Below are 24,694 nucleotides of genomic sequence, written 5' to 3'. Positions count from 1 at the left end.
TTTTGCTTGAACCCTGTACTAGCTGCAGTTTTTCTTAAACTCTAGCCTTGTTCTGGGAGAGGTTAAACCTGCACTTCACCCTGCTTTGACCCTCAGAGGACATAAGATGCCCTGCCTGGGATGGAATCCTGCAATTCTAAAGGAATCAGGCTGCCTTCATGACATGCTAGCAGTTCTGTTTATCTGTCAGTCCCAAATGGGCCCAGAAATAAGCAGCTGTCAAAAAGGAAGTTAAATATGCAGGATCATAACGCACGAATGGTATGAAGACAAAAGCAGCCACCCACACTCAAGGCCATGTACCTGAGCTCACATCCCACCTTCCTGCTGTGAAGAGATTAAGCCAGCCAGACCAAACTGTGGCTGAGTTCAAATCAAACCCTTTGGAAAAGAGCTGGGATTGAAAAGACACAGCACTGCTTCCCTGCTCTGTAAAGCAAGCTCTACTGCCGGGAGAAGGGGCAGATGGAAGGAGTAAACAGCAGGATGGCAGTGCAATGGGGCACCTGGCTTCCAAGCCCAGGGATTATTCCACATCCCTGCCAGTATCTGCAGTTATGTGTTTAGATGAGGCTCAACAACCACGGAGAACAAAAACTGGGCAGACGGGTGGTGGTGAAAGAGGAGAAGCAACATTCACTGGGGCCAAAGACGCAGCAGGAGGCTGAATCTGGACAGGCTCTCCTTTAAGCCAAGCAGCTAAGGGTTGGGTGGAGGAAAAGAAGTATCTGGTTGAGTTTAATGCATTTATTGGCAATGTGAAACAAAGGCCCCTTTCAGATACAATTTCCCTATCGAGACGGTACCTGGGAGGAAATCAGCAGAGGACCTCAAGGGGCGCATATGCCCCAACTGTTAACACAGGACAACTTATAGTAACAAACTGCAAACTTCTGCACTCTGAAGAAGGGGTGAAGGAGGCTCAAGGCTCAGGGCTCAAGGCTCCCAAAACTAGGCCAGTCTTGCCAAGGACTGCAGGACAGAGGACACAAAAAAGCTGCCAGCCACATACTAAGACATCCTCAAGTGACTGTGTAAGGAAATGGCAGGAAGTTTATTGTGTGTGTGTTTGGAGCAGAGGGAAATAAGGGTACAGGGAAGGAGCACAATGAAGAGGTGACAGTCTGGATCAGCCACAATAGTCAGTCTAGGCAAGACCACTTTGGCTGGTGACATGAGGAGAAAGATTGCCTGCAAAAAATGGGTGCAAGGGGGGCTCCAGCCTTGCCAGTTGCCAAGTGTCAACTAATGCCCAGTTCACAGTTATGCAAGAATCTTCCCTGTGCAGAAAGACAAGACAAAAAGCGAAATCTGCTTCAAGCCAACAACTGGAGATGCGCCCTCTGTTTAGTTTCCCCATGAAAGGCCTTTCTCTATGCTGTTTTGTTCCTGAACTGGACTGCCAATTCTCACTCTCTTGTCACAGCAATGGAAAACCACAAAGCCACAAAAACCCAATGTACAGATTTAAAATAATTCTCCCTGTTTTCACCGGGAAGCGGGAATCAGACAGGCCCTGCGATGTAGGTGTCACTGAAAACTGATCACAATCCAGGTCAATATGACAGCTCTCTCCTATACCACAAAAGGTTAAAGTGGGCATCTCTCTTGGTCATATTCTGAAACCGCCTCCCCAAAACGAGGAAAGGAGAAGATGCCTACTTGGCTCATCCTTTCACAGTGCATCGCAAATATTCTGGCTGCACAGGATTTGCCACTATACAATCTGCAGTTCTCGGGATGGTACTCCTTTCTTTAAGGGCTATTTCAGACTGTTAATGTTAATCTCCCAGAATTGGGGGGGGGGGGGGGAGAAACAACCAGAAACTGGTGGCCAGCAAACCAGTGAAAGTGAGATACACCTGATAATTCAAAAACAAAACACTGGCACTTGGTTTTTCAAGTCCATTTAAAAACACAAATACACAAACATAACACAACTGAAGCATTTCAAGGAGGTCCAGGGGCATGGAGACAAGTTGTGACAGAGGTCTCCCTGCGCTGGTGCTCCTAAAAACAAATGTAAAATGCCTTCTTCAGCTCAAAAGGTGGCAGGTCTCCTGGAACAAGGGAGATTAAAAGGCTACCAAGGAAATCAAAAAGATCCTAAATCTTTGCCAGAACTCCAATCTTTACGTACCAAGTTCTCATCAGGGACATGCAGAATGGAAAGGGGTCCTGAGTGTCGAAACAGGTGTGTGTGTACGCGTGTGTGCACGCACGTGCATTAGAATAGAGGGACATTTAAAGCAACAATTGATGGGGCATTAGAGGAAATCCCCCAAGGACAAGCAAATGGGAAGTGGGAACCATTCAGGGACAAACAAAGGGTTCTGTGTCGAGAAAAGAAACTGCCCTCTGGAGGCTTAAGCCTTTCCAGAGTGGCCGGTCAGATGCTGCAATGACCATGGAAAAAACATTTCTCCCAGGCAGGGCAGCTGAACAAGACCAACCTGTTCATCTTGCTCCAGTCACCAAAAGCCTTTCTACCCAAACAGCAAGGGTGAGCCTCTCTCTCTTTCAGAAAAGAAAAGAAGTACCATGGGTTGAGTTACAAACATTTCAGCAGGAGTCAAAAAGCCAGCCTATTTTCCCCACCCCCGCAAGCAGTCCTAGCACAAACGTGGATTATTCCAGCCAAGGCTGTGTGATGGCAAAGTCTGCTTCTTCATGCCAACATTTGGAGACGTGCCCCTCCCTGTTCGTTCTCCCCGCTGCTCGCCCTTGCCCCTCCATCCTGCTGTTCGCTGGGAAGATAGTTCATCTGCATCTTAGAGCCAGAACTACCCAGGCTTTGCTTTCAAGATTCTCTGGACCAGAAAAGTGGCGGCTCATGGTGCAGCTGGGTGGCTCAAGGAGGCGGCAGTTGCTGCGAGGGTGGGTAGGTGAAGGCTGCCTTCCTCAAAGAGGATGGTGCAAACTTGCCCTTTATTGTACCTGCTGCTCATTAACAAACCTTTTTAAATTTTCCTTAAATTATGAGAAACCGAAACAGCCTCCGCGCTTGGTCCAACTCCTCCCCTCTGGCCTGCCACTGGCCTTGCAGTCTCGTCCTTCACAACCTGCACAGGCAGAAGAGGGTAGGAATGAAGACACCAAAGGCCACTAATATAGGGAACATGAGGCTGCTGTTGTCCGAGGCATAGGGGTTTGGTGTGCGGGGGCCTGACTGGACCCGGTTCTTATTGGTCTGCTTTTTAGTGCTGGAGCCTTCTTCATACTCCTCTTCGTCTTCCTCCTCTTCTTTCTTCTCCAGGCCAGGGTGGGGCTGTAGCTTTGGGACATCTGTGGGAGGGAAGAGAAGGAGAAATGCCAGGGTCTGTGATGTACGCAGAACAAAGCCAACTGGAGTGTCCTAGAAAAACCTTCCCCAACTTCGGGAAAACCACTCTGCTTCCCAAAATTATTCCAAATTCGGCAAAAACCTAAATTTTGCCATCCAAACTGGTTAACACTGATGCATATCATTTATTCTTTTCTCTTTTTTGAAGTTTAATACTTTTTTAAACATTAAAAGAACACATAATTAGCAAGAGAGACTTTTGAGACTCTTCATATAGCAAGCTTATTGGGGATTAATTACTACCCGAGACTGACTTTGCATGTAAATCCTGCAAATTAATTAGCTTTCTTTTAATTTTTTCTGTTTAAAAACATTTGGTCTTCAGTATATTGCTTGCTTAAAAAAAAGTCTTTGAAACAGGAAGAATAAAACCACAAGACAATAAAATAATAATCATAATAATTAGAGAAAGATTAAAGAAGAATGAGTGGTGTAAAATATATTCCACAGTAGAATTCAAGGTTCATATTTGTACCAAACATACCAAATATTCATGAATGCTGCCAAATAAATTCACATTTAGTAAGAATGTTGCCACACATCATTTATTCTAAGCAGAGAGATCTGTGTTTCTTGGTGGAACATTTGTCTAATGTGGGTGTCTGTACAGAGATGCACAGATGGAAATTGGTCCAAATCAGAGAATGTCCTGCAAGATCCACAAGGATGCAGAAGAGCCATGCTAGACCAAATCAAAAGGCCTATCAGATGCCAGACTAATTTCTCCACAATAGCCACCCAGATACCTCTTGGAAAGCCCAACAGCAAAAGCTCTCTCCCACTGTTGCTCCCCAGACACAGATACTCAGAATATTGAGAACCTCTAGCAGAGGCAAGCTGAAGCTTTCCTTTGTTCCTATGAGGGTGTCATAGAATGGGGTCTAAGGGAGGAATAGGGTCTTACTTGAGCAAACTTTTTGACTGCAGTAACAGAAAAGGCAACTGGTGACCAGGAGGAGGTTGAAATTGGAGGGGTTATAAGAAATAAACTTACCGTCCACTGTTCCCCGGAGGACGTATAGTGCACAGACTTTTGGATTATCATAGTACCCCTGTAAAGAAAGAAGGAAGCAGAGATGAGCTTCATTCTCTGTCAGCTACTCCAAAATTGTCTACAATGCTGATTCATATAAACCATACCGGTTTTAGAAATTCTGAATATTGAGTGGTATATAAATACTTGAAATGAATGAATGAATGACTAAATAAGATAAAAAAAAAGTTTGAAGTCATCAGTTCCTTTAAAAATTAGACCTTTATTTACAACAAAAACAAAGTTAAGTTTAAAGTATTTGAAATCTATGGGTCTGAATGGCAAAAAAGGGAGGGGGAATCCAAGTTTGAATATTAGGGGAACATTCAAATTTGAGGAAGGCAAGGGTTCCCAAATTCAGTAACACTTCCAATAAAGGCAGCTTAAACCACTGATTTAAAGTACAGTGGTACCTCGGTTTTTGAACAGCACAATTCCCAACCAACTTGGAACTTGAATGCTGCAAACCTGGAATTCAGTGTTCTGGTTTGCAAACTTTGCTTCAGAAGCTGAATGTGCTCCTGAGCTTCCGCTTTCACTGTTGCACTGCTAATTTGCGTCCCCCCCATTGTAATCAAAGCCTTTTTCCTCCCATTTTCACGGTTGGGCTGCTAATTTGTGTCCCCCCTCCCCCCCGTAATCAAAACCTTCCATTTCCAATTGCAGTGTTCTGAGGTGGTATTTGGAGCTTATATTTGGTGTTTTAGTTTTTGCTAATCTTTTTTGCATTTTTGCGGCTTTTTTGTTTTTGTGACTGTGGTTTGTTCTTCGTTTTATGATTGATTGATTGATTGATTGTGACTTCTGAAATGGATAAAAGCCCCCCATCCAAACAATGACTATCATCAGTGCTGGTAAGAAAAAGTAATAATTGTAATTTTTATCATGTACATTGATTATTGTTTTCATTTTATTGATCAATGATCTTGTTAGATAGTAAAATTCATGTTAAATTGCTGTTTTAGGGATTGTTTTTAAACGTCTGCATTACTTTCTATGGAAAAGCGCACCCTGGTTTTGGAATGCTTTGGTTTTGGAACAGACTTCCGGAACGGATTAAGTTTGAGAACCAAGGTACTACTGTAATAAAAAAGCACTGATCTATATCAAGTTTTCAACTTACTCATTCAAAGATTTAACAGACAAATTCATGTGATTACTAGATACACATAAAATGTTTCTATTTGCAGCTATGCAGAGCCAAAAACCTCTGGGCATGCAATCCATGTGCCTTCTGTAATATACAGAAGCTTTGGTCAACATGGGTTTACAGGGGGTGGGGGAAACAAGACATCCAAGGAAAGGGATGTGGAGGGGGAAAATAGAGGATGGACAATGTCAGAACAAAGCGATGAGATGCAGGCAGGCATTTATAGCCAGGCTGATCTCTCCTTGCTGAAAGGGGTGCTGTGGTTCCTGATGGTGCCAGAGGCAAGAGCATGTTTCTCTTCATTTTTGCAATCCAAATATTACAGGGAGTGTTTTCTTTTTGGCAGGGTGGATGCTGCTTCCCTGGCTAGTGGAATGGAGCCAGAATGGTTGAATTGTGTCCCCCTTGTGATGCTCTATCTAGGAGCCAGATATGGGTGTGTGGGTGTGGGTGTGTGTACACAAAGAACTTTCCAGTAGTCCTAAGTCCCTGTACTGCCTAACAGCTGCAGTCATGGGTTGATTCTCTTGGCTTCCGCAGCCTCAGGGCAACTATTCAGTTCTCTATGTACATGTAAGGCTCTGAAGAAAGAGCCATGAAGGCTCAGTGCTCGGAAGCTCCTAGACACACAAACTGGCAGTTACTGAGCAAGACAGTCCATTTCCACAACATGGAAGTAAATAGAGTAGCCATTTCATCTGATATCTGCCGTGGCCCAAAATAATTCAGCAAACAGAAAGTGGAATATCCGAGAGCAAAACCTGTACACATCTCTGTACCTCTTGCTTGTTTAGTTGTATTTTAAAACACACATTGAAAGCCACATTGAGAACTCTGGTTAATAGATGAGCATAAATACTCCAAGCAAACATATGAAGATTTACTTCCATATCATGCTTGTATTCCATGTAGATATAATTGTAAACCAAGTTATGTAAGGACACTTAATGTCAACACATATTATTAAGACATTTTACTTTTTTTGTTTTCTTTTTAATCCATCTGGGAAAGGGAAGGAGTGAAATTCCTTAAATCTCTGTTAATATGGCCCTGGAAGACTATTTTGGATAGTCCAAATGTTGTGGAATTTTGCTTATTCACCAACATCATGCCATTGTCAATAGGATTTCTGATCTTTTAAAAGAGGGATATTTTTCTCCTCCTGAATCACAGACATAGGAAGGGAAGTATGTCAAGGGAAAGATTGCCCACACAGCTTGGGGGTGCAGTCCTATTGCAGCCCTTGTTTCAAATCCTGCTTGGGGGTTTAACATAGGCATAGACATAGGGGGTTTAACATAGGTTGGCCATTTTGAGAATAGGATGCTGGACTACATGGGCCCTTGGCCTGATTGAGCAGGCTCTTCTTATGTTCAGGACCTTTGCCAGCAGAGGCTGCATCAGATCTGACTTCCCTACAAACAGTTCTCCATGTTCAGCACTTAACCTTTCTCAAAAGGCATGAATGGTAGCCCTTTACCTGAATAAAGGGAGGCTGGATCAAGAACATGAGAAAACCCATCATCACTGAGAATCAAACCTGCTCTTGCCTAAGCCTCCTCCTGGGGATAGTTGGGCCAGGGGACTTAGCAATATATAAGGAATGAGTGAACCTTCCTAATTCATACCGTGTGTGTGTGTGTGTGTGTGTGTGTGAGAGAGAGAGAGAGAGAGAGAGAGAGAGAGAGAGAGAGAGAGAGAGAAGCCACTTGTGAGCAATGGCCTTTTCTTACCTTGACAAACTCAATGTTAAGTTTCCCTGTGAAAGTTGAGACCTCTCCCTGGACGCTCAGCTTCCCTTTCTTGATGCCAATTGGAATAATCTCATCATGCGCTGTGCTGTGTCCGACTCGGTCGAAAATGTCCAAGTCCTTCACCACCACATGGCCATTCAAGCGCACATCAAAAACCTTTGGAAAGAAATATGGCAAAGGAATGAGGCCTCTTGCATAGTAGAAGTCAGATCAGGAGCAAAGATGGGAGGACAACAAGCTATGGATTGGAGGAACGCCGATGCAGGAAAATCATCCTGACCTTGCCACTGTGCAGGACCAGGAGAGCAGTCTAACTGACAACTTTCATGGGTGTAGCAGCATGCAAATTTTCAAGTTTACACAAACTTCTTAGGGAGGATGGAAGCAGCTGCCTTTCCATACTGCCCAGTGAAAAAGCCTGTGTAACTCAAAAAGCCTATATGTGATGCTACCGACAGTCATTGAACCAAGGGAGATGCTGCCTGGCTGATTTTGTATCTCAGCTGGAGGAGTGTGTTTGTGCCAAGACCTGGAACTCATCTATTGGCAGAAAAGCAATTTCCGTAGCTGGTCAAATAAAGAAGACAAGCAACTTTTGGTTTTGCTTGTAAAATAGGTCTCTATTTTATGGGAAAGGGCTTGAACTCAGTGGTATGGCCTCTAGCAGCCAGGGAGGTTGGGTGAGAGGGCTGCCCCAGGATCATGGGGTCGTGGGTTCAAGTCCCAAAAAGATTCCTGCATTGTATTTTTTTTTTAAAAAAGATATTTATTAAAATTTTCAAAGTTAGTACAATAAAGATATAAAAAAACAAAAAGAAAAAGGAAAAAAATACGAAAAAACAGAAAAACCAAGATACATAAAAATTAAAAACACATTAAGTTCACAATAATTTACTTTCATTGACATATTTTCCCGACCTCCTCATACCTCCCCTTTTTGTATTCCAATTCAAATTATTGATTCAGCAAATCCTTAACCATAATTCTTAACCTAATTCCACCTCTCTTTTTTTCCCCTATCCCTCAGAACATTACAGCTGAAAACATCTTAAATTCCATCCAACATCATTCTAACATTCATTAATTTTACAATATTTCTGTAGATAATCCTTAAATTTCTTCCAATCTTCTTCTGCCGACTCTTCTCCCTGGTCACAGATTCTGCCAGTCATTTCTGCCAATCCCATGTAGTCGATCATCTTCAACTGCCATTCTTCCAGAGTGGGCAAATCCTGTGTCTTCCAGTACTTTGCAATAAGTATTCTTGCTGCTGTTGTAGCATACATAAAAAAAGTTCTATCCTTCTTTGGCACCTGTTGGCCGACTATGCCTAGAAGAAAGGCCTCTGGTTTCTTCAGGAAGGTATATTTAAATACCTTTTTTAGTTCATTATAAATCATTTCCCAGAAAGCCTTAATCCTTGGGCACGTCCACCAAAGGTGAAAGAATGTACCTTCACTTTCCTTACATTTCCAGCATTTATTATTGGGCAAGTGATAAATTTTTGCCAGCTTGACTGGGGTCATGTACCACCTGTATATCATTTTCATAATATTCTCTCTTAAGGCATTACATGCCGTAAATTTCATACCTGTGGTCCACAACTGTTCCCAGTCAGCAAACATAATGTTATGTCCTACATCTTGTGCCCATTTAATCATGGCTGATTTAACCGTCTCATCCTGAGTGTTCCATTTCAGCAGCAAGTTATACATCTTAGACAAAATCTTAGTTTTAGGTTCTAACAGTTCTGTTTCCAATTTTGATTTTTCCACCTGGAAGCCGATTTTCTTATCCAAATTACCGTATTTTTCGCACGATTGGACGCACCGGACCATAGGACGCACGTAGTTTTCAGGGGGGGAAATCAAGGGAAAAATATGATTCCCCCCCTCCCAGCTCTGGGAGCAGTGGACAGGCTGCACGCAGCCTGTGCGCTACTCCAAGACCTTCTCCCTGCTTTTGCGGGAGGTGGCAGAATTCCCCCACCTCCCGCAAAAGCCCACAGGAGCCCCGCGTGACTCCTGCGGGCTTTTCGACCAGGAGGGAGAAGGGACTGAAACGGCCCGTCAGTCCCTTCTCCCTCCTTGGGGAAAAGCCCCCAAGAACCGCTCGCTCTTTAAAGGCTGTGCGGCTCCTGCGGGCTTTTCTAGGAGGTGGGGGAATTCCTAGAAAAGCCAGCAAAGCCGTGCAGCCCCTTTAAAGAGCGCACGGCTTTTGCCTGCTTTTGCGGGAGGTGGGGGAATTCCCCCATCTCCCGCAAAAGCCCGCAGGAGGGAGAAGGGACTGACTCGGCCAGTCAGTCCCTTCTCCCTCCTTGGGGAAAAGCCCCCAAGAGCCGCTCGCTCTTTAAAGGGTGCGCGGCTCCTGCGGGCTTTTCTAGGAGGTGGGGGAATTCCCCCACCTCCTAGAAAAGCCAGCAGAAGCCACGGAGCCCCTTTAAAGAGCGCCTGGCTTTTGCCTGCTTTTGCGGGAGGTGGGGGAATTCCCCCATCTCCCCCAAAAGCCCACAGGAGGGTTGGAGAGTAGCGGGAAGGCGTCGCACGCCTTCCCGCTGCCCCCCAATCTCTGGGGCTGGCGATGGGGGAAGCGCTTTTTTCCCCACCGCCAGCCTCGAAGCCGGGTTGGAGAGTAGCGGGAAGGCGTTGCGCGCCTTCCTGCTGCCCCCCATCCTCTGGGGCTGGCGATGGGGGAAGCGCTGCTTTCCCCACCGCCAGCCTCCAACCCGGGTTGGAGAGTAGCGGGAAGGCATCGCTGCCTTCCCGCTGCCCCCCAATCTCTGGGGCTGGCGATGGGGGAAGCGCTGCTTTCCCCACCGCCAGCCTCCAACCCGGGTTGGAGAGTAGCGGGAAGGCATCGCTGCCTTCCCGCTGCCCCCCAATCTCTGGGGCTGGCGATGGGGGAAGCGCTGCTTTCCCCACCGCCAGCCTCCAACCCGGGTTGGAGAGTAGCGGGAAGGCATCGCTGCCTTCCCGCTGCCCCCCAATCTCTGGGGCTGGCGATGGGGGAAGCGCTGCTTTCCCCACCGCCAGCCTCCAACCCGGGTTGGAGAGTAGCGGGAAGGCATCGCTGCCTTCCCGCTGCCCCCCAATCTCTGGGGCTGGCGATGGGGGAAGCGCTGCTTTCCCCACCGCCAGCCTCCAACCCGGGTTGGAGAGTAGCGGGAAGGCATCGCTGCCTTCCCGCTGCCCCCCAATCTCTGGGGCTGGCGATGGGGGAAGCGCTGCTTTCCCCACCGCCAGCCTCCAACCCGGGTTGGAGAGTAGCGGGAAGGCATCGCTGCCTTCCCGCTGCCCCCCAATCTCTGGGGCTGGCGATGGGGGAAGCGCTGCTTTCCCCACCGCCAGCCTCCAACCCGGGTTGGAGAGTAGCGGGAAGGCATCGCTGCCTTCCCGCTGCCCCCCAATCTCTGGGGCTGGCGATGGGGGAAGCGCTGCTTTCCCCACCGCCAGCCTCCAACCCGGGTTGGAGAGTAGCGGGAAGGCATCGCTGCCTTCCCGCTGCCCCCCAATCTCTGGGGCTGGCGATGGGGGAAGCGCTGCTTTCCCCACCGCCAGCCTCCAACCCGGGTTGGAGAGTAGCGGGAAGGCATCGCTGCCTTCCCGCTGCCCCCCAATCTCTGGGGCTGGCGATGGGGGAAGCGCTGCTTTCCCCACCGCCAGCCTCAAACCCGGGTTGGAGAGTAGCGGGAAGGCATCGCTGCCTTCCCGCTGCCCCCCAATCTCTGGGGCTGGCGATGGGGGAAGCGCTGCTTTCCCCACCGCCAGCCTCCAACCCGGGTTGGAGAGTAGCGGGAAGGCATCGCTGCCTTCCCGCTGCCCCCCAATCTCTGGGGCTGGCGATGGGGGAAGCGCTGCTTTCCCCACCGCCAGCCTCCAACCCGGGTTGGAGAGTAGCGGGAAGGCGTCGCACGCCTTCCTGCTGCCCCCCATCCTCTGGGGCTGGCGATGGGGGAAGCGCTGCTTTCCCCACCGCCAGCCTCGAAGCCGGGTTGGAGAGTAGCGGGAAGGCGTTGCGCGCCTTCCTGCTGCCCCCCCATCCTCTGGGGCTGGCGATGGGGGAAGCGCTGCTTTCCCCACCGCCAGCCTCAAAGAGCAGACTCTCCTGGCTTCAGCGGAAGCAACGCAAAGCCTCCGGAGCGCAGGCTTCGGAGGCTTTGCCTTGCTATCGCTGAAGCCAGGGAGCCTGCATTCGCTCCATAGGACGCACACACATTTCCCCTTCATTTTTGGAGGGGAAAAAGTGCGTCCTATAGAGCGAAAAATACGGTATATGCCTCCATTATCTGATAATAATGAAGCCAGTCTCGCACTTTGTTCTTTAGTTTCTCAAAACTCTGCAATTTCAGTCTATGACCTTCTTGTTCCAAAATTTCCCAATATTTTGGCCATTTGGCCTCCATATTGAGCTTTTTCTGTGCTTTCGCTTCCATTGGTGACAACCACCTTGGGGTTTTATTTTCCAATAAGTCCTTATATCTAATCCAAACATTAAACAACGCTCTCCTGACCATGTGGTTTTTGAATACTTTATGTGCTTTAACCTTGTCATACCACAAATATGCATGCCACCCAAATACACTGTTAAAACCTTCTAAATCCAAAATGTCTGTATTCTCAAGAAGCAGCCAGTCTCTCAGCCAGCAAAATGCTGCTGATTCATAATGAAGTTTAAAGTCTGGCAGGGCAAATCCACCCTTTTTCTTTGCATCCGTTAATATCTTAAATTTTATTCTAGGCTTCTTGCCCTGCCAGACAAATCTAGAAATATCTTTCTGCCACTTCTTGAAACAGTCCATCTTGTCCACAATTTGCAATGTTTGAAATAAAAACAACATTCTAGGCAATACATTCATCTTTATAGCTGCAATTCGGCCCAACAAGGAAAGCTTCAAATTTGACCAAATTTCTAAATCTTTTTTCACTTCCGTCCAACATTTTTCATAGTTATCTTTAAACAAGTTCCCATTTTTAGCTGTCATATTAATCCCCAGATATTTCACCTTCTTAACCACAGTCAGACCTGTTTCACTCTGGAACCTCTCTCTTTCAATCAGTGTTAGATTTTTCTCTAACACCTTAGTTTTTGCCTTATTCAGTTTAAATCCTGCCACCTGACCAAACTCTTGAATTAGTTCCAAAACCCTTTTAGTACTAGATTCTGGCTCCTGTAACGTTAAGACTAAGTCATCTGCAAAAGCTCTCAATTTGTACTGTTTGGCTCCGACCTGTATACCTTTAACCAACCAGTCCCTTCTAATCATGTTCAGCAGGACCTCCAGGACCGATATAAAAAGCAATGGGGAAATTGGGCACCCTTGTCGTGTCCCTTTTTCAATCTTGAATTCTTCCGTGACCACGTTATTTACAATTAATTTGGCCTTTTGTTCAGAATATATTGCACCTATACCATTCTCAAAACCTTGACCCACCCCCATACCCTGTAGGTTCTTTTTCATAAAACTCCAAGAGATGTTGTCAAAAGCTTTCTCCGCATCCACAAATATCAAAACTGCTTTAGTGTTTATATTCACTTCTAACTTTTCCAAAATGTCAATTATGTTCCTCAAATTGTCCGATAGATGTCTTCCCGGAAGAAAGCCCGCTTGATCCTTATAGATCTCCTCCATCAATACTTTTTTCAGTCTCTTAGCCAAAATGTCAGCAAGAATTTTGTAATCCACATTTAATAAGGATATGGGACGGTAGTTCTTAAGTTGAGTCTTTTCAGTCTCTGTTTTCGGTATTAGTGTAATATAAGCCTCCTTCCACGACTCTGGTGCCCTTTTCCCTTCCAAAATTTCATTGCAGACTTCCTTCAGAGGTTGTAATAACCACTCTTTCAAAGATCTATAATATCTGGAGGTCAGCCCATCCGGTCCTGGAGACTTGCCTAGTTGCATATTTTGGATGGCACCTTCTATCTCCTGGTCAGATATTTTACAGTTCAACATTAGTTTGCTTTCTTGTGAAATTTTTTTGTAATCCATTTGTTTTCAAAAAACAGTCAATGTCCATTTCATTCTGTGGCCCTTGTGCATATAGTTGTTTCCTAATCTCATTTGGGTTATGTATGTCTTTCCCTTCTACTTCCAAGTTTGTGATGGTATTTAATTTTTGTCTTTTTTTCAATTGCCAAGCCAATAGCTTCCCACATTTATTCGCTGATTCAAATGTCTTCTGTTTCATTTGTTTAATTTTCCATTCTATTTCCTGATTCATCAATTCCATGTATTGTACTTGATAGAGTTTTATTTCTCTCAAAATCTCCGGAGACTTTGTCTTTACTCTCAGTTTTTTCTCCCCTTCTTTTATTTTCTCTAAAATTTTATCTTTTTTCTCATTTTGACTTCTCTTCTTTATTGCATTCTGTTGTATCAGAAACCCTCTCATCACAGCTTTACTTGCGTCCCAGATTACTCTTTTTTCAACATCTGTTGAAATATTTATTTCAAAATAATCTCTCAAAGTTTTTTGGGCCTTCTTATATACTTCTTCATCTCTAAATAAGGTGTCATTCATCCTCCATCTGAAGGTGCCGGTTGTTGTTTGCTTCATCTCCATCTTTACAGCATTATGGTCAGAGCAAGTTTTAGGGCAGATTTCCACTTTCTTTATCTTTGGTGCCATTCCTCTAGTAATCCAAATTTGGTCAATTCTAGTCCATGTCATCTTAGCCTCAGAGAAGAAAGTTCCCTCTCTCCCCAGGGGGTTCTTAATTCTCCAAATGTCAATCAAGTCCATATTGTCAGTCAGTTCAAAGAAAGCTTTTGGTAGTCTACCATCTTTAGTGACTACCTGTTTTTGTGCCTTGTCCATATTAGTAGATACGACTCCATTCATGTCCCCCATCAGGATTATATTATAGTCCATATAGTCCAAAAGGATCTCATGCAACTTCTTAAAAAATTCGGATTTCCCCTCATTCGGTGCATACACCCCTACAATCAGAAATTTCTCTCCTTGAAGTTGAATTTCAATTGCCAGATATCTTCCTTGTTCATCTTTAAAAATTAATTTTGGTAATAATTTTTCTTTCACATATATCACCACTCCTCTCTTTTTAACCTTGTCAGACGAAATAAACTCTTGTCCCAATCTTTTATTGATAAGTATTTTCCTGTGTAGCCTCATTACATGTGTTTCCTGTAAACATATCAAGTCCAATTGTTCTTTTATTAATATATGAAAAACACCTTTTCTCTTTCGAGGGGAATTAAGTCCATTACAATTCCAACTTAGAAGTTGCAGAGCCATGATCAATTACTTGGTTTTACCTCCAACTGCTCCAAGTTGTTGTTGTTCTTCTGTAGGTGGTTTATCTTTCCCTGGGCCCAGAAGTCCAAATGATAGATTTGCTATGTCTAAGATTCCTTTTCCTGATGCAGTTGGGTCTTCAGCAGATTCCACTTCCTTCTGTAGATCCTCCTCATGGTCTTTCAAAAACTTGTCTTTATCATTCACTGTCCTTATTCTTATTTTCCTTCCTCTGTATTTAAAAGATAGACCTTGGGGGAATTCCCACCTGAAGAGTATTTTATTTCTTCTCAAAAGAGCCACCAGATCTCTGTAGTAGGCTCTTACATCCAAGATATGTTTGGGTATGTCCTTGAAAATCTCTACAAATACGTCTTCAATTTCCAAAGTTCTTTGATAGTGCAGGTTCAGAATTTTATCTCTTTCTTCTTTTGTTCTTAAAGTGATCAAGCAATCTCTTGCTTTATTCTTTCTTTGTCTTCTGCCAAGTCTAAAAGCACTCACTATCTTAAATTCCTCTTTTCCCAAGTCCTGTTGCCAAAAATCTGTAAATTCCTTTGTAAGGAAGTCTGCCAGGTTGTCTTTCTCACTTTCAGGTACTGCTCTAATTCTTAAATTTCTCTCCTTTCCTTGTAATTCTATCATAGACAGTGTCAAATCATGGTCTTCTAATTTCTTATATACCGGTGGTATCTTCTCTTGGACAGCAGATGCAATTTCCTTAGCTTCCTTTGCTATCCTTCGAGTTGAGGCCGATTCCTCTAATAACTTTTCAATGGACTGTGTATTAGAATTCACCTTCTTTCCCAATTCATTTATACTTGTAGTGTTCAAGTCAATTTTTGCTGAGGCCTCAACTACTTGTTTATTTGTCTCTGCAACCTGTTTATTTGTCTCTGCAACCTGTTTAGCTAAATTTTCCAAAGATGCATTAATTTTGCCAAGTGCCTGAGCCAATAACTCTTCAGATGACATAACTTTTGGTTTTACTTGCGAAGCAGTAGCTCCTACTGTACCTGCTGCTCCGGATGTCGAGGCCCTTCTCTGATGTGTAATATCAGTCTTGTATTGACCTAGTAATTCTATCCTGAACCGACTCTATCTTCCCTTTCCCATCTGCCATAACACTCTCATGTACAGTCCAAGGTCAATCTCACGCCTGGTAGATTTGTTTTGAAGAGGAATTCCGGTCAGCGCCAGCGACAAATGGCGGATTCCCTCTGAGCTCCGGAGGGAATCGGCTCCACGGGACAGGGTCTTGCCGCTCCGGCAAAGCGGGGACCCGAAGAAATCACAGGCAGTGAAGCCTGTGAACTTGGAGACTCGGCGGGCTCCATTTGCGCCCCCCCCCCACTGCGAAGGAGCCTTTTTAAAGGCTGCGGAACGGAACGGGGGTGAGCGGCGCAGAGCTGAGAGTCGTCTACTGCTTCCGTGGAGTGAAGCCGCACGGCCATGGTCGGAGAGCGCTGATTTCTTCCTGGGCAATTGGACTCTAAAGCAACTACTCGTGAGTAGGATTAAGTGAATTAATTGGAGGAAAAATTAAAAAAAAAAAAATTTCGGCACCGAATCGGGAAAGGTAAAAACAGGAAGTCTACCTTTCCGGCTTGTAAATAGATCAAAGCAAAGAGATTGTAAAGCTGTAACTTTGAAAGACGTCTTTTTAAAGGTTTAAAATCCAGCACCAAAAAAGCGACCCCCCCCCTGCCTGCAGGAGCGGAGGGGAGAAATTTGAGAAGTATTTACCTGCAAGGAAGGAGGGAAGTAAAGCTGCATCTGCTGCCTCTGAAATCTGGGAACGGACTGCCTATGATAGGGAAAGCCTAACTGGGAAGAATTGCCAGCACGTTAAAGGTAAAGATTTCTGATACAACTCTGTGAACTTCTTTTGACTAAAAAGTAACTTTTAAGGACACTGAAATTGTGGCTTTTAAGGGTACTGGGGACATATAAGGACTATATTTGTTTTAAAAGTTGCAAAGTGAAGTTGGAAGTGTGTCCCCCTAGAGGAGACTATGTTGCAATAACAACTAAGCCACTAAGTAACCAAGCTGTGGAAAATTCCTCTTCAAAAGATTCCTGCATTGTAGGGGGTTGGACTAGATGATCCTCGTGGTCCCTTCCAACTCTACAATTCTATAACCACGACCTGTCAATACAACCGACTGGAAAGAGCAGCAGCAAAAACATATTTCAGAGCTGGAAGGACACACTTGATCTTTTGATCTCTAGTGCAATGGATGACACTGTATAGGAAGGCTCTTGGCTCAGTGGTAGAGCATCTGCTTTGAATGTAGAAAGTTCCTGGTTCAATCTATGGTGCCTCCAGGGTGGTCTGGGAGAGACCCCTGTCTGAAGCTCAGGAGAGCTGTGGCCAGTCAGGGTACATGCTAATGAACTAAATGGCCTGGGTCATAAGAAAGTAACTTCCTATATTCCCATGACAAAGGTCAGTTACCCAACTGGTAACAGTGACTTCCACCAGCAGAAATGGTGGTGATAGGTCCTGCCCCCCCCGAAAGAGCATCTGTGTGTGTGACTCCAGGATACCATTTCGGGGGGGACGGGGACATTGAGTTCTGTTGTATGCTGGAAGAGTGAAGGCAAGCACCCCCACGCCGCGAAAGGTGTGCATGCTTGAGTCCCACATACTCTTATGGCAATACCAGCAGGCCTCTAGCACCTGACCCAACCACTGATGGGTGTTACTCAAGGAAGTCCTTCCAGAACACAGTACTTTTTTTTTACCTTCTGCTGGGACTGTGCAAAATAGACTTCAGCAAACTTCAGCACAAGAACGTAGTCTCCTTCCTCCTTGATGGGGACCTCATAGCCAAAGGTTTCCTCATTGTAGCGTTCCGTCTGGTAGAGAATCTGATCCTCTGGGTTGGATCGCAAGATCGGCAGTTTCATGCCATAATCGGAGGCTGGATTCCAAAAATAAATGGCAACACTCTCAAAATACTTGCTGGAGTTTACCTCTGTTCCTTAATCCCTCCCTCTTCCCACACTTCTGGCTACTCACCTGTCCCTACCAAGAGCTCCTCACCCAAACTCAGCATTTTAAGGGCAAAGTCCTATATCAGGGGACAGATCAGGTGGCTGGAACACTCTGTGAGAAAGTCTACAGCAAGGGTGGGGAACCTCAGGCCCACTGGCTAAATGTGGCCCTCTGTTTCGCTCTGCCTGGCCCTCAGGGCTCTCTCCACACCCTGCTCTGCACCTTCAGGGTTTTTACCTGGGTGGAATGTATCCTTGTGCTCTAACAATGCCTCTTGCTTACCTGGATATGGAGATGTAAGTGTGTAGAAACCATTGACTTTTGCATGGACGGAATACAGCCTGCCCACTTTTGCCTCTGGTTCTGCCAGCCACTGGCATACCTCCCCCCCCCCCAAGTTTGCTTACAAAGAAATTTGGCCCTGGACCATGAAATTTGAAAGGAATCCCCACCCCTGAACTATGTCACACATGCACATATATGCCTTAATTTCTCATTTCGATATGTCACTATCTGAAAAAGAGATGAACACAAATGAACTCCTTGGGTGGAAGTTCTGACAAACTCTCACATGAAAGACACACTTGATGCTGCGATCCACAAGTGACAAACACATAGGTGAACCGGTCCTCTTTGGGGACCACTTGCTGAGCTTTCAGTTGGGTCTGAGTCAGCAATGATAATCCCCTCTACAAGTTCCTCTTTCAAAAAGATGATCTTTGAGCAGCTTTTGTGTTCCAAGCAGACCTCTGACACAAGACCACAGAGTCACTTCACAGTTTTGCAGGACACTGGGGTCTTGCTCTACATGCCAGAAGCAACTAGTCTCTCTCATTGAATTTGGGGCAGGGTGTGGGGAGAACCACCAAGAAGTAAAAGCTTTTATGCACAGTGTTACAGGGCCAAGGTAGCTGTACTTTAGGGGAATTCCATGTATCTTGAAGAAATGACATTGGACTACCCACGTTTTCATGATCCGATACCTGGGCCTACATTACCATGACCAAGCAGAAATGTGAAATTTGTTATGCTTCCACAGAAGTCTTTGCAATTTTCATAATCAAATTTAAGGGCTACCAACACACTACCCCTAGAGGTTACTGCTCCAATCTGCTCTCCCTTCCATCAGCCTCTTCTGAGGGATGGACCACTTGGCTATATGGGAGCAACTGAACAATCCAAAGACTCCTGAGTGCAGAAACACCACAAACAACTCCTTCAGGGGAGGCTGCCCACTGCACCTCTGCATGAGCCAAGTAACACAGAGCTTGGGCTCTTCTGAGGGTTATGAAAGTGTGTATTGTTTCCTTCTAAAAGTAATGCTTTCCAGGCTGGGGGGATGCCTCAGCTATCAGCAGTTTGAGAAAGGCCTGCTGCGAACTGCAGTGTGCATACAAGCTGAGCAGCTAGAACAGCTGTGGACTCATAGAGAAATACTTCTAGAAGCAGCCAAGCATAGCTCTTCCAAAGAAAGCCTGTATGAATGATAGAAAATTAAAACCATCACCACCTCCTTGCTTTTGTTAGCAATGAGTAGCATAGCTTGGGGAGGGCGAAATGGTCAAACTGCAAACGGTGGGGATGAGTGGATCACCCACAAGAAAAACAGGCCAATTCCTCTCTCGACTTTTCTTTCAGAATAAAGACTGGTTAATGTATGAGTTCTGTGTTTCTGCTGGGCTACAGATTTGAGTACAGAGTCAAACCCCTCTCTGCAGCTGTAAATACAGGAGGAAACTACCGCCAGCCCCACCTTTGATGGAGCTTTGAAGGAGGCTTACATGCGGTCTAGCCCTATGCCACTTCAAACACCTGCCTGAGCACAGTGACACCAATGGTCCTGAGTTGACTGGCAGTCTGTTCCTTCCTTCCCACCCACCTCATAGCACTTTGGAAATAGATGTGTTGTTAGTTTGGCTATTTTAGCTACCAGGAAGGCTGTGCCCAGAACCAGTGTGACAAGGAGCGTCTGAACCCACATGAATGTCCTGCACTTACGTGTACTCCTGCAAACACTAGCAAGAGGTTTAGGACCTTTTGCTATAGTTACAATGTGTGTTTGTTATGAATATGTGTTTGCCCATAACCTTATACCCACAAGTAATTATCTGGCAAAAGGAATAGTTTGGCTTATTGCATGAAATGAACGTTGCAGATGCTGCTTCGGACAGCAAAGCTACAATATAAGCAAGCAGCAAATTTTATAGTACATACACACCCTGATCTAAAGAGTAAAAGAAGAGTCCCTATCAAAAGCCTAGAGAGAGTGGGTATGTGACATTTGTCACAGACCCACGCTAAAAGTTAAGCAAGAGCGTACTTTACTCCGATGAACATAAAGAGTGCCTGGTGGATCAGATCAAAGGTCTACCGAGTTCATCACTCTGTTCCCACATTGGACAAACACATGCCTCCTCTGGAAAGCTCACAATCAGGATACGAGTGCAAGAGCACTCTACCTCCTTGTGACTTCCAGCAGCACTGGAGGCAGAGCATAGGCATGGTGGCCAGTACCCACAGATAGCCTTTATCCTCCACGACTTTGTCTAAAACCCTTTTAAAGCCATACAGGTTGGTGGCCATCACTACATCCAGTGAGAGCGAATCCCAGAGATTAACTATGCACCGTGTGAAGAAGTACATTCTTTTCTCTGTCCTGAAGCTTCCAACATTCAGCTTCAGTGGATGGCTCTGAATTCTAGTATTATGAGAGTGGGAAGCAAAGTCATCCTTATCCACTTTCTCCATACCATGCAAAACTTTTTAATGCCCTCACTATATTTTCTTTCTAAAGTTAATGATCCAACCAATGTAACCTTCCTCATGTAGGAGGGGTTGTTCCAGCCCTGATCGTTTTGTTTTCTCTTTTCTGAACCCATTCCAGTCCTACTTTTGAGGTGCAGCAATCAGAATTGCTTTTGCTTGTAAAAGAAATTGTTTTTAGTCCTCATTTCTTACCGAACAAAGCAATTTGAAAGGGAGGAGGCAGGTTGTACTTGCAGAAAAAATAAATCTTTAGCAACGCTTCAGTGCAGTGACACATAACTATTGAAGCTAAGCAATATCTGTACTAACTTGGCGTGGCTCTGAGTGAGAAATCTGGATTTTTACTTGGTACAATGGTGCTAAGAATATTTGAAACAATAAGATAGGAAGCTTATGCAACATGATTACAAGAAAGGGATATACTTCAAAACCACATCCTAGAACTTTAAATCTGGAAACTGATTCTAAGGGTGATCTAGTCCAACCCCAATACCCAGTACAGGAATCTTACAACACCTCAGAGAACCATTCCACCTCTGCTGACAGACTTCTAGCAAATGAGAGCCTGCTATCTGCCAAGGCAGCCTATTCCATTGTCAAACAGCTCTAATCATTAGCAACATTTCATCCAAATGTACTTCCTTGAAATTTCCACCCTCTGCTAAGCAAGATATTGAGCAAGACTAGAATGCATGGTAGACCAGAAACATGACTGCAGCTTACAACCTGTATTGCACAATCATGGAGTCTGTTAAGACGTTTTCCCCATCATGCCTCCCCACCCCAACGAGACGGAAGTGTACAACTGTGCACTGCAGTGTTGTGGCAAAGTCCTTTGTACACTTGAAATCTCCTTGCAGAAGTTTGCCTCTCAGCCTAGATTTGGCTGGCTACCTGACAATTAGCAGGCACAGACGCCAGCAGCCAGCGTAAGCCAAGAGTTTGGATTAGATGTAAGAAGAAAAACTGCAGCCAAGCAAGAGAGAAAGCAACACACACATGCACCTTGGTGAAATTAGCCTGGAAGGACAGTGAACTTCTGGGTAAATGACAGCGAACACAAGGGGCTCTCTTTAAGAAGCTGAGCAATGGCTTAACATATGCTGTCCTCCAACACCTGAAAGGATCAGCACAGCACAGAAGGAAGGAGAAGGTTAACAGTGAATATGTAAATAAAAAGGAATAAAATGGTTGGGGCCGTCTTGTAACACAAGCAGCTATGAGTCTGATAATGAGCAGTTTCCGGCTTACAGTAACCACAAACGGTTCCCAAGAAAAGCACCTGGAACCTTCGTGGAACTCATTTTAGCAAGAGTCAGCAGTCACCCCACCCATCTCTACAGAAACCCACCCCACCCTCTGTCGTGCACCAACCAAAATGGGAGCAGACCACATGCTCATTAAGTGTCCGGTTCCCATGTTTGCTGTTCCCCGTTCATAAGCTAGCCATGCAGATTATAAGGGAAAGGGGGACAGCCCCTGAAGGGACAAAGTCCAGCAGCAAGAGAGGCCAATGCAGTGTGCATTTAGAAAGGGATCTGGGTGAAAAGAGGACACAAATGGAGGGGTTGTGTGGAGCAAAAGAGACAGAAGCTGGCTCAGTCCTGGGTGAAGGAAGAGCAGAACGAAGGGAAGCAGGCCATTGCAGCAAACAGGAGGGACAGTGGGAGCAGCCTTTCAAGGTCACAGGAGATGGGTTACCCTAAGCATGTGTTCACTCCCTTCATTTCATAGCTCAAGAGAGTGGCAAGGTGGAATAATATTGTGCTGCTTTGAATTTCTACTTCTAAAGAAAGGAGAGTTGACATCATGACAGCATAGGAAATATGGTGGGGTTCTGTGAATGCAAATATGGGTGCAGGAGAGGTGGAATGTGGGACAAAAAAACAACTTGCCCAGGAGACAAGGCAGGAGCCCAGAGGACAAAAAAAAAACACCAAAACCCTGAGGACAGGGATTCTCTTTTTAAAACTGGTCTGTAAGCTGCTCTGGGGGCTTTTTAAAGCTGCAAATTGGGGGGTTGGGGGTAAGAATGCTTTCAACAAGTAAAAAATAAAAGCAGAGACAATACTTTATTCTAGGATAAAGAAAACTAGAATTTATATGGCAAGTAATATGTTGTTGTTGTTGTTGTTTTGCAATTGACTGAAGTGTTTTGGAGTGTTCTAAGCATTTTGCCTACATTCTCTCAGAACAACTGTGCAAGGTAGGCCATTGTCCCAAGTCTGCACCTCGGTGGGTGGGGTAAGAGACTGGCTGTGCATCAGAGAATAGCTTGCCTAAAAGCAACCCAGGGAGTTCACTGCTGGGGTAATATTTGAACTGGGGACTTTCCAGGCTACCATCTCAGCTGCTACACCAGCTTCAAACTATTATTAACCACTATTGCATCATACAGTAACGATAGGGTCACATAACCCACTTTAGCCAGAGTTTTGTTGTTAAGAGCAGGGTAGTTTCTTCCTCAGTTAGTGCTTCCAATTCATGTTAGCAGGCATGAACATTCCACATGGCATCTTACTGCTACTAATGACATTAATCCAGCTCAGTCAATCTGGAGCTAAACAAGAGCATGGCTTTATAATTCCAGTGGAAAGGACTCTTAGGGAAGGAAGCAGCAGCAGACTTGCTGGAGTAATAATATAAAGAATTGCCCTGCTGAACCAGACCAAAGCCCCCTTAGTTCAGCATTCTATCTCCAAAGGAGCCACTCTAGTTGCATCACATTCACAGATGTGCTGCCTCTGCATATAGTTCCACGCAGTTAACATGGCAAGCAGCAATTGATAAGATTTATCTTAATCCATGAAGTTGCCTACACAAAACCACCTAGTGGCTGGCTATGCCATGCCTTCTAACAACTGCAAGTTCCATTATAGCAGCCTTCCTCAACCTAGTCGTTTTAAGCTAAAACTTCCACCGGCCTCAGCATCATACATGGATGTGCTGATTGGGGTTGATGGGCATTGTAGTCCCAAAGAACTGGAGGGCACCAAATTGTCAAAGTCCACATTATGTGTTATATGAAGAAGTGCTCCTTCTAATCCTGAACCTATCTGCCAACAGCCTCCATTGACAACTCTGAATTCTAGCACCAAACAAGAAAAACAACTATATGCACCATGCATAACTTTATAAGCCTCTACCCTCATCCGTCTTCAACTGGTGAGTTGTGACCCTACCTGGTCACAGCCTGATTCAAGGTGAGTCACAGCAGCAGCACTTTCACCATAGAAATATACAGTAGAAAATTAAGAAATGGGCCCCCAAACACGTGTCCAGATTAAAGGTGGGTGCAGAGTAAAAAAAAAGGTTGATGACTACCTAGCACCCAGTGTCTGCAACAAATGCTCTAAGAGCTGGTATGCAGGCTCACCATAGTTGTTCTCACCGCTACCACATCAGGCATCCTGCCCCTGCGCATGAAAGCTATTACACCCAACAAACCACCCCATCTCTCCCTGCTGCTTTTAACAGAAGCCACCTAAGGCAACCTTTTTCCAGGAAAGGGGTGGGTTGGTCCAGATGCTTTGGGGTACAACTCCCCATTCTGGGGCAGTAGTGCAAAACCTTCTATAGTCAGTTGGCTGCCTTAGGTCCTTTTTTAAAAAAATAAAATGTGGGTGTAGAGACTATGATTGCTAAGGACAATCCTTCACGCGTAGATGTATTATTCCTGGTAGTGGTGATGGGAGATATTGAACTACGCGTCCTCCCTCCCCCCTCAACTCCTGTGGCAGTGAGTTCCACAGGCTGAACAGGCCCGTCTGGACGTTCTCACCTCGTCCCACCCGTCCTTCGAGGGGGTCCTTCCGGAAGTGGATGCCGTGGACGTCCACATGGGCCTCCCCGCCCGCGTTGACCGCCCAGATCACGTTCTCCGTCAGGCCGGCGCCTTCCACGGCGTGAGGCGGCTGCGGCGGGAGCAGCAAGAGCATCAGCGCCGGCAGGAGGACGGAAGCGGCCAGGAGCGGCGGCCCGCTTGAACCCGCCGCCGCCACCGGAACCGCCGCCACCACCGCCATCTCTGGCTCCTTCCTGGCTCCTCAGCTCGGCAACGGTCCCGCCCCGCCGCGGCCTCAGCCGCCGCCGCGGTGCCTGCTGCTCATGCCGCCCGCGCCTCACACCGACACCGCCGCTTCGGCCTCAGCCGCAAGGGGGCACCCTAACCCGCTAGCCTTTGCCGGCTGCCCGCGACGCCGGCCAATCGCCGCGCGGCGTGGCGGGCTCTCTTCTTCCCGTTGGCTGCCGGAGCCCCGCTATTTGCATATCGGCAGAGCGCGCGCGGGGAGGGAGAAAGAAGAAGCAGCAAGTTGCGTTGAGAGGGCACCAGCCGTGGGAAGTGGAGACAGGCTGGCGGACTGGCAACTCTGGAGGAGCAGGACGGGGCG

The 24,694-nt window shown here is 45.9% G+C and overlaps 1 protein-coding gene across 1 annotated transcript; it reads right to left on the bottom strand.

Moving 5' to 3' along the window:
* Window positions 1–732: 732 nt before the first annotated feature.
* MLEC (malectin) lies at window positions 733–24,435 on the bottom strand. The gene is made up of 5 exons (XM_053368147.1): window positions 24,085–24,435; window positions 17,285–17,463; window positions 7,260–7,436; window positions 4,338–4,395; window positions 733–3,285 (listed from the first exon to the last, which is right to left on the bottom strand). Exons 1-5 carry the CDS (start codon window positions 24,326–24,328, stop codon window positions 3,056–3,058), a joined length of 888 nt encoding a protein of 295 aa, XP_053224122.1. The 5' UTR covers window positions 24,329–24,435; the 3' UTR covers window positions 733–3,055.
* Window positions 24,436–24,694: the final 259 nt, after the last annotated feature.

Source organism: Podarcis raffonei, chromosome 16 (genome assembly GCF_027172205.1).
Source record: "Podarcis raffonei isolate rPodRaf1 chromosome 16, rPodRaf1.pri, whole genome shotgun sequence".
Lineage (NCBI taxonomy): Eukaryota > Metazoa > Chordata > Lepidosauria > Squamata > Lacertidae > Podarcis > Podarcis raffonei.
Note: the sequence above shows the minus strand (reverse complement) of the source record. Positions and strands in the feature narration are given on the sequence as shown.

Bases quoted from the DNA above. Each gene is read 5' to 3' on its own strand.
- MLEC (XM_053368147.1), bottom strand. From the start codon at position 24,328: ATGGCGGTGGTGGCGGCGGTTCCGGTGGCGGCGGCGGGTTCAAGCGGG. The intron at 17,464-24,084 runs GTGAGAACGTCC...TTTGGAATCCAG, and splicing joins CGAAGGACGGGTGGGACGAG to CCTCCGATTATGGCATGAAA. The intron at 3,286-4,337 runs GTAAGTTTATTT...TCCCTCCCACAG, and splicing joins CCTCCGGGGAACAGTGGACG to ATGTCCCAAAGCTACAGCCC.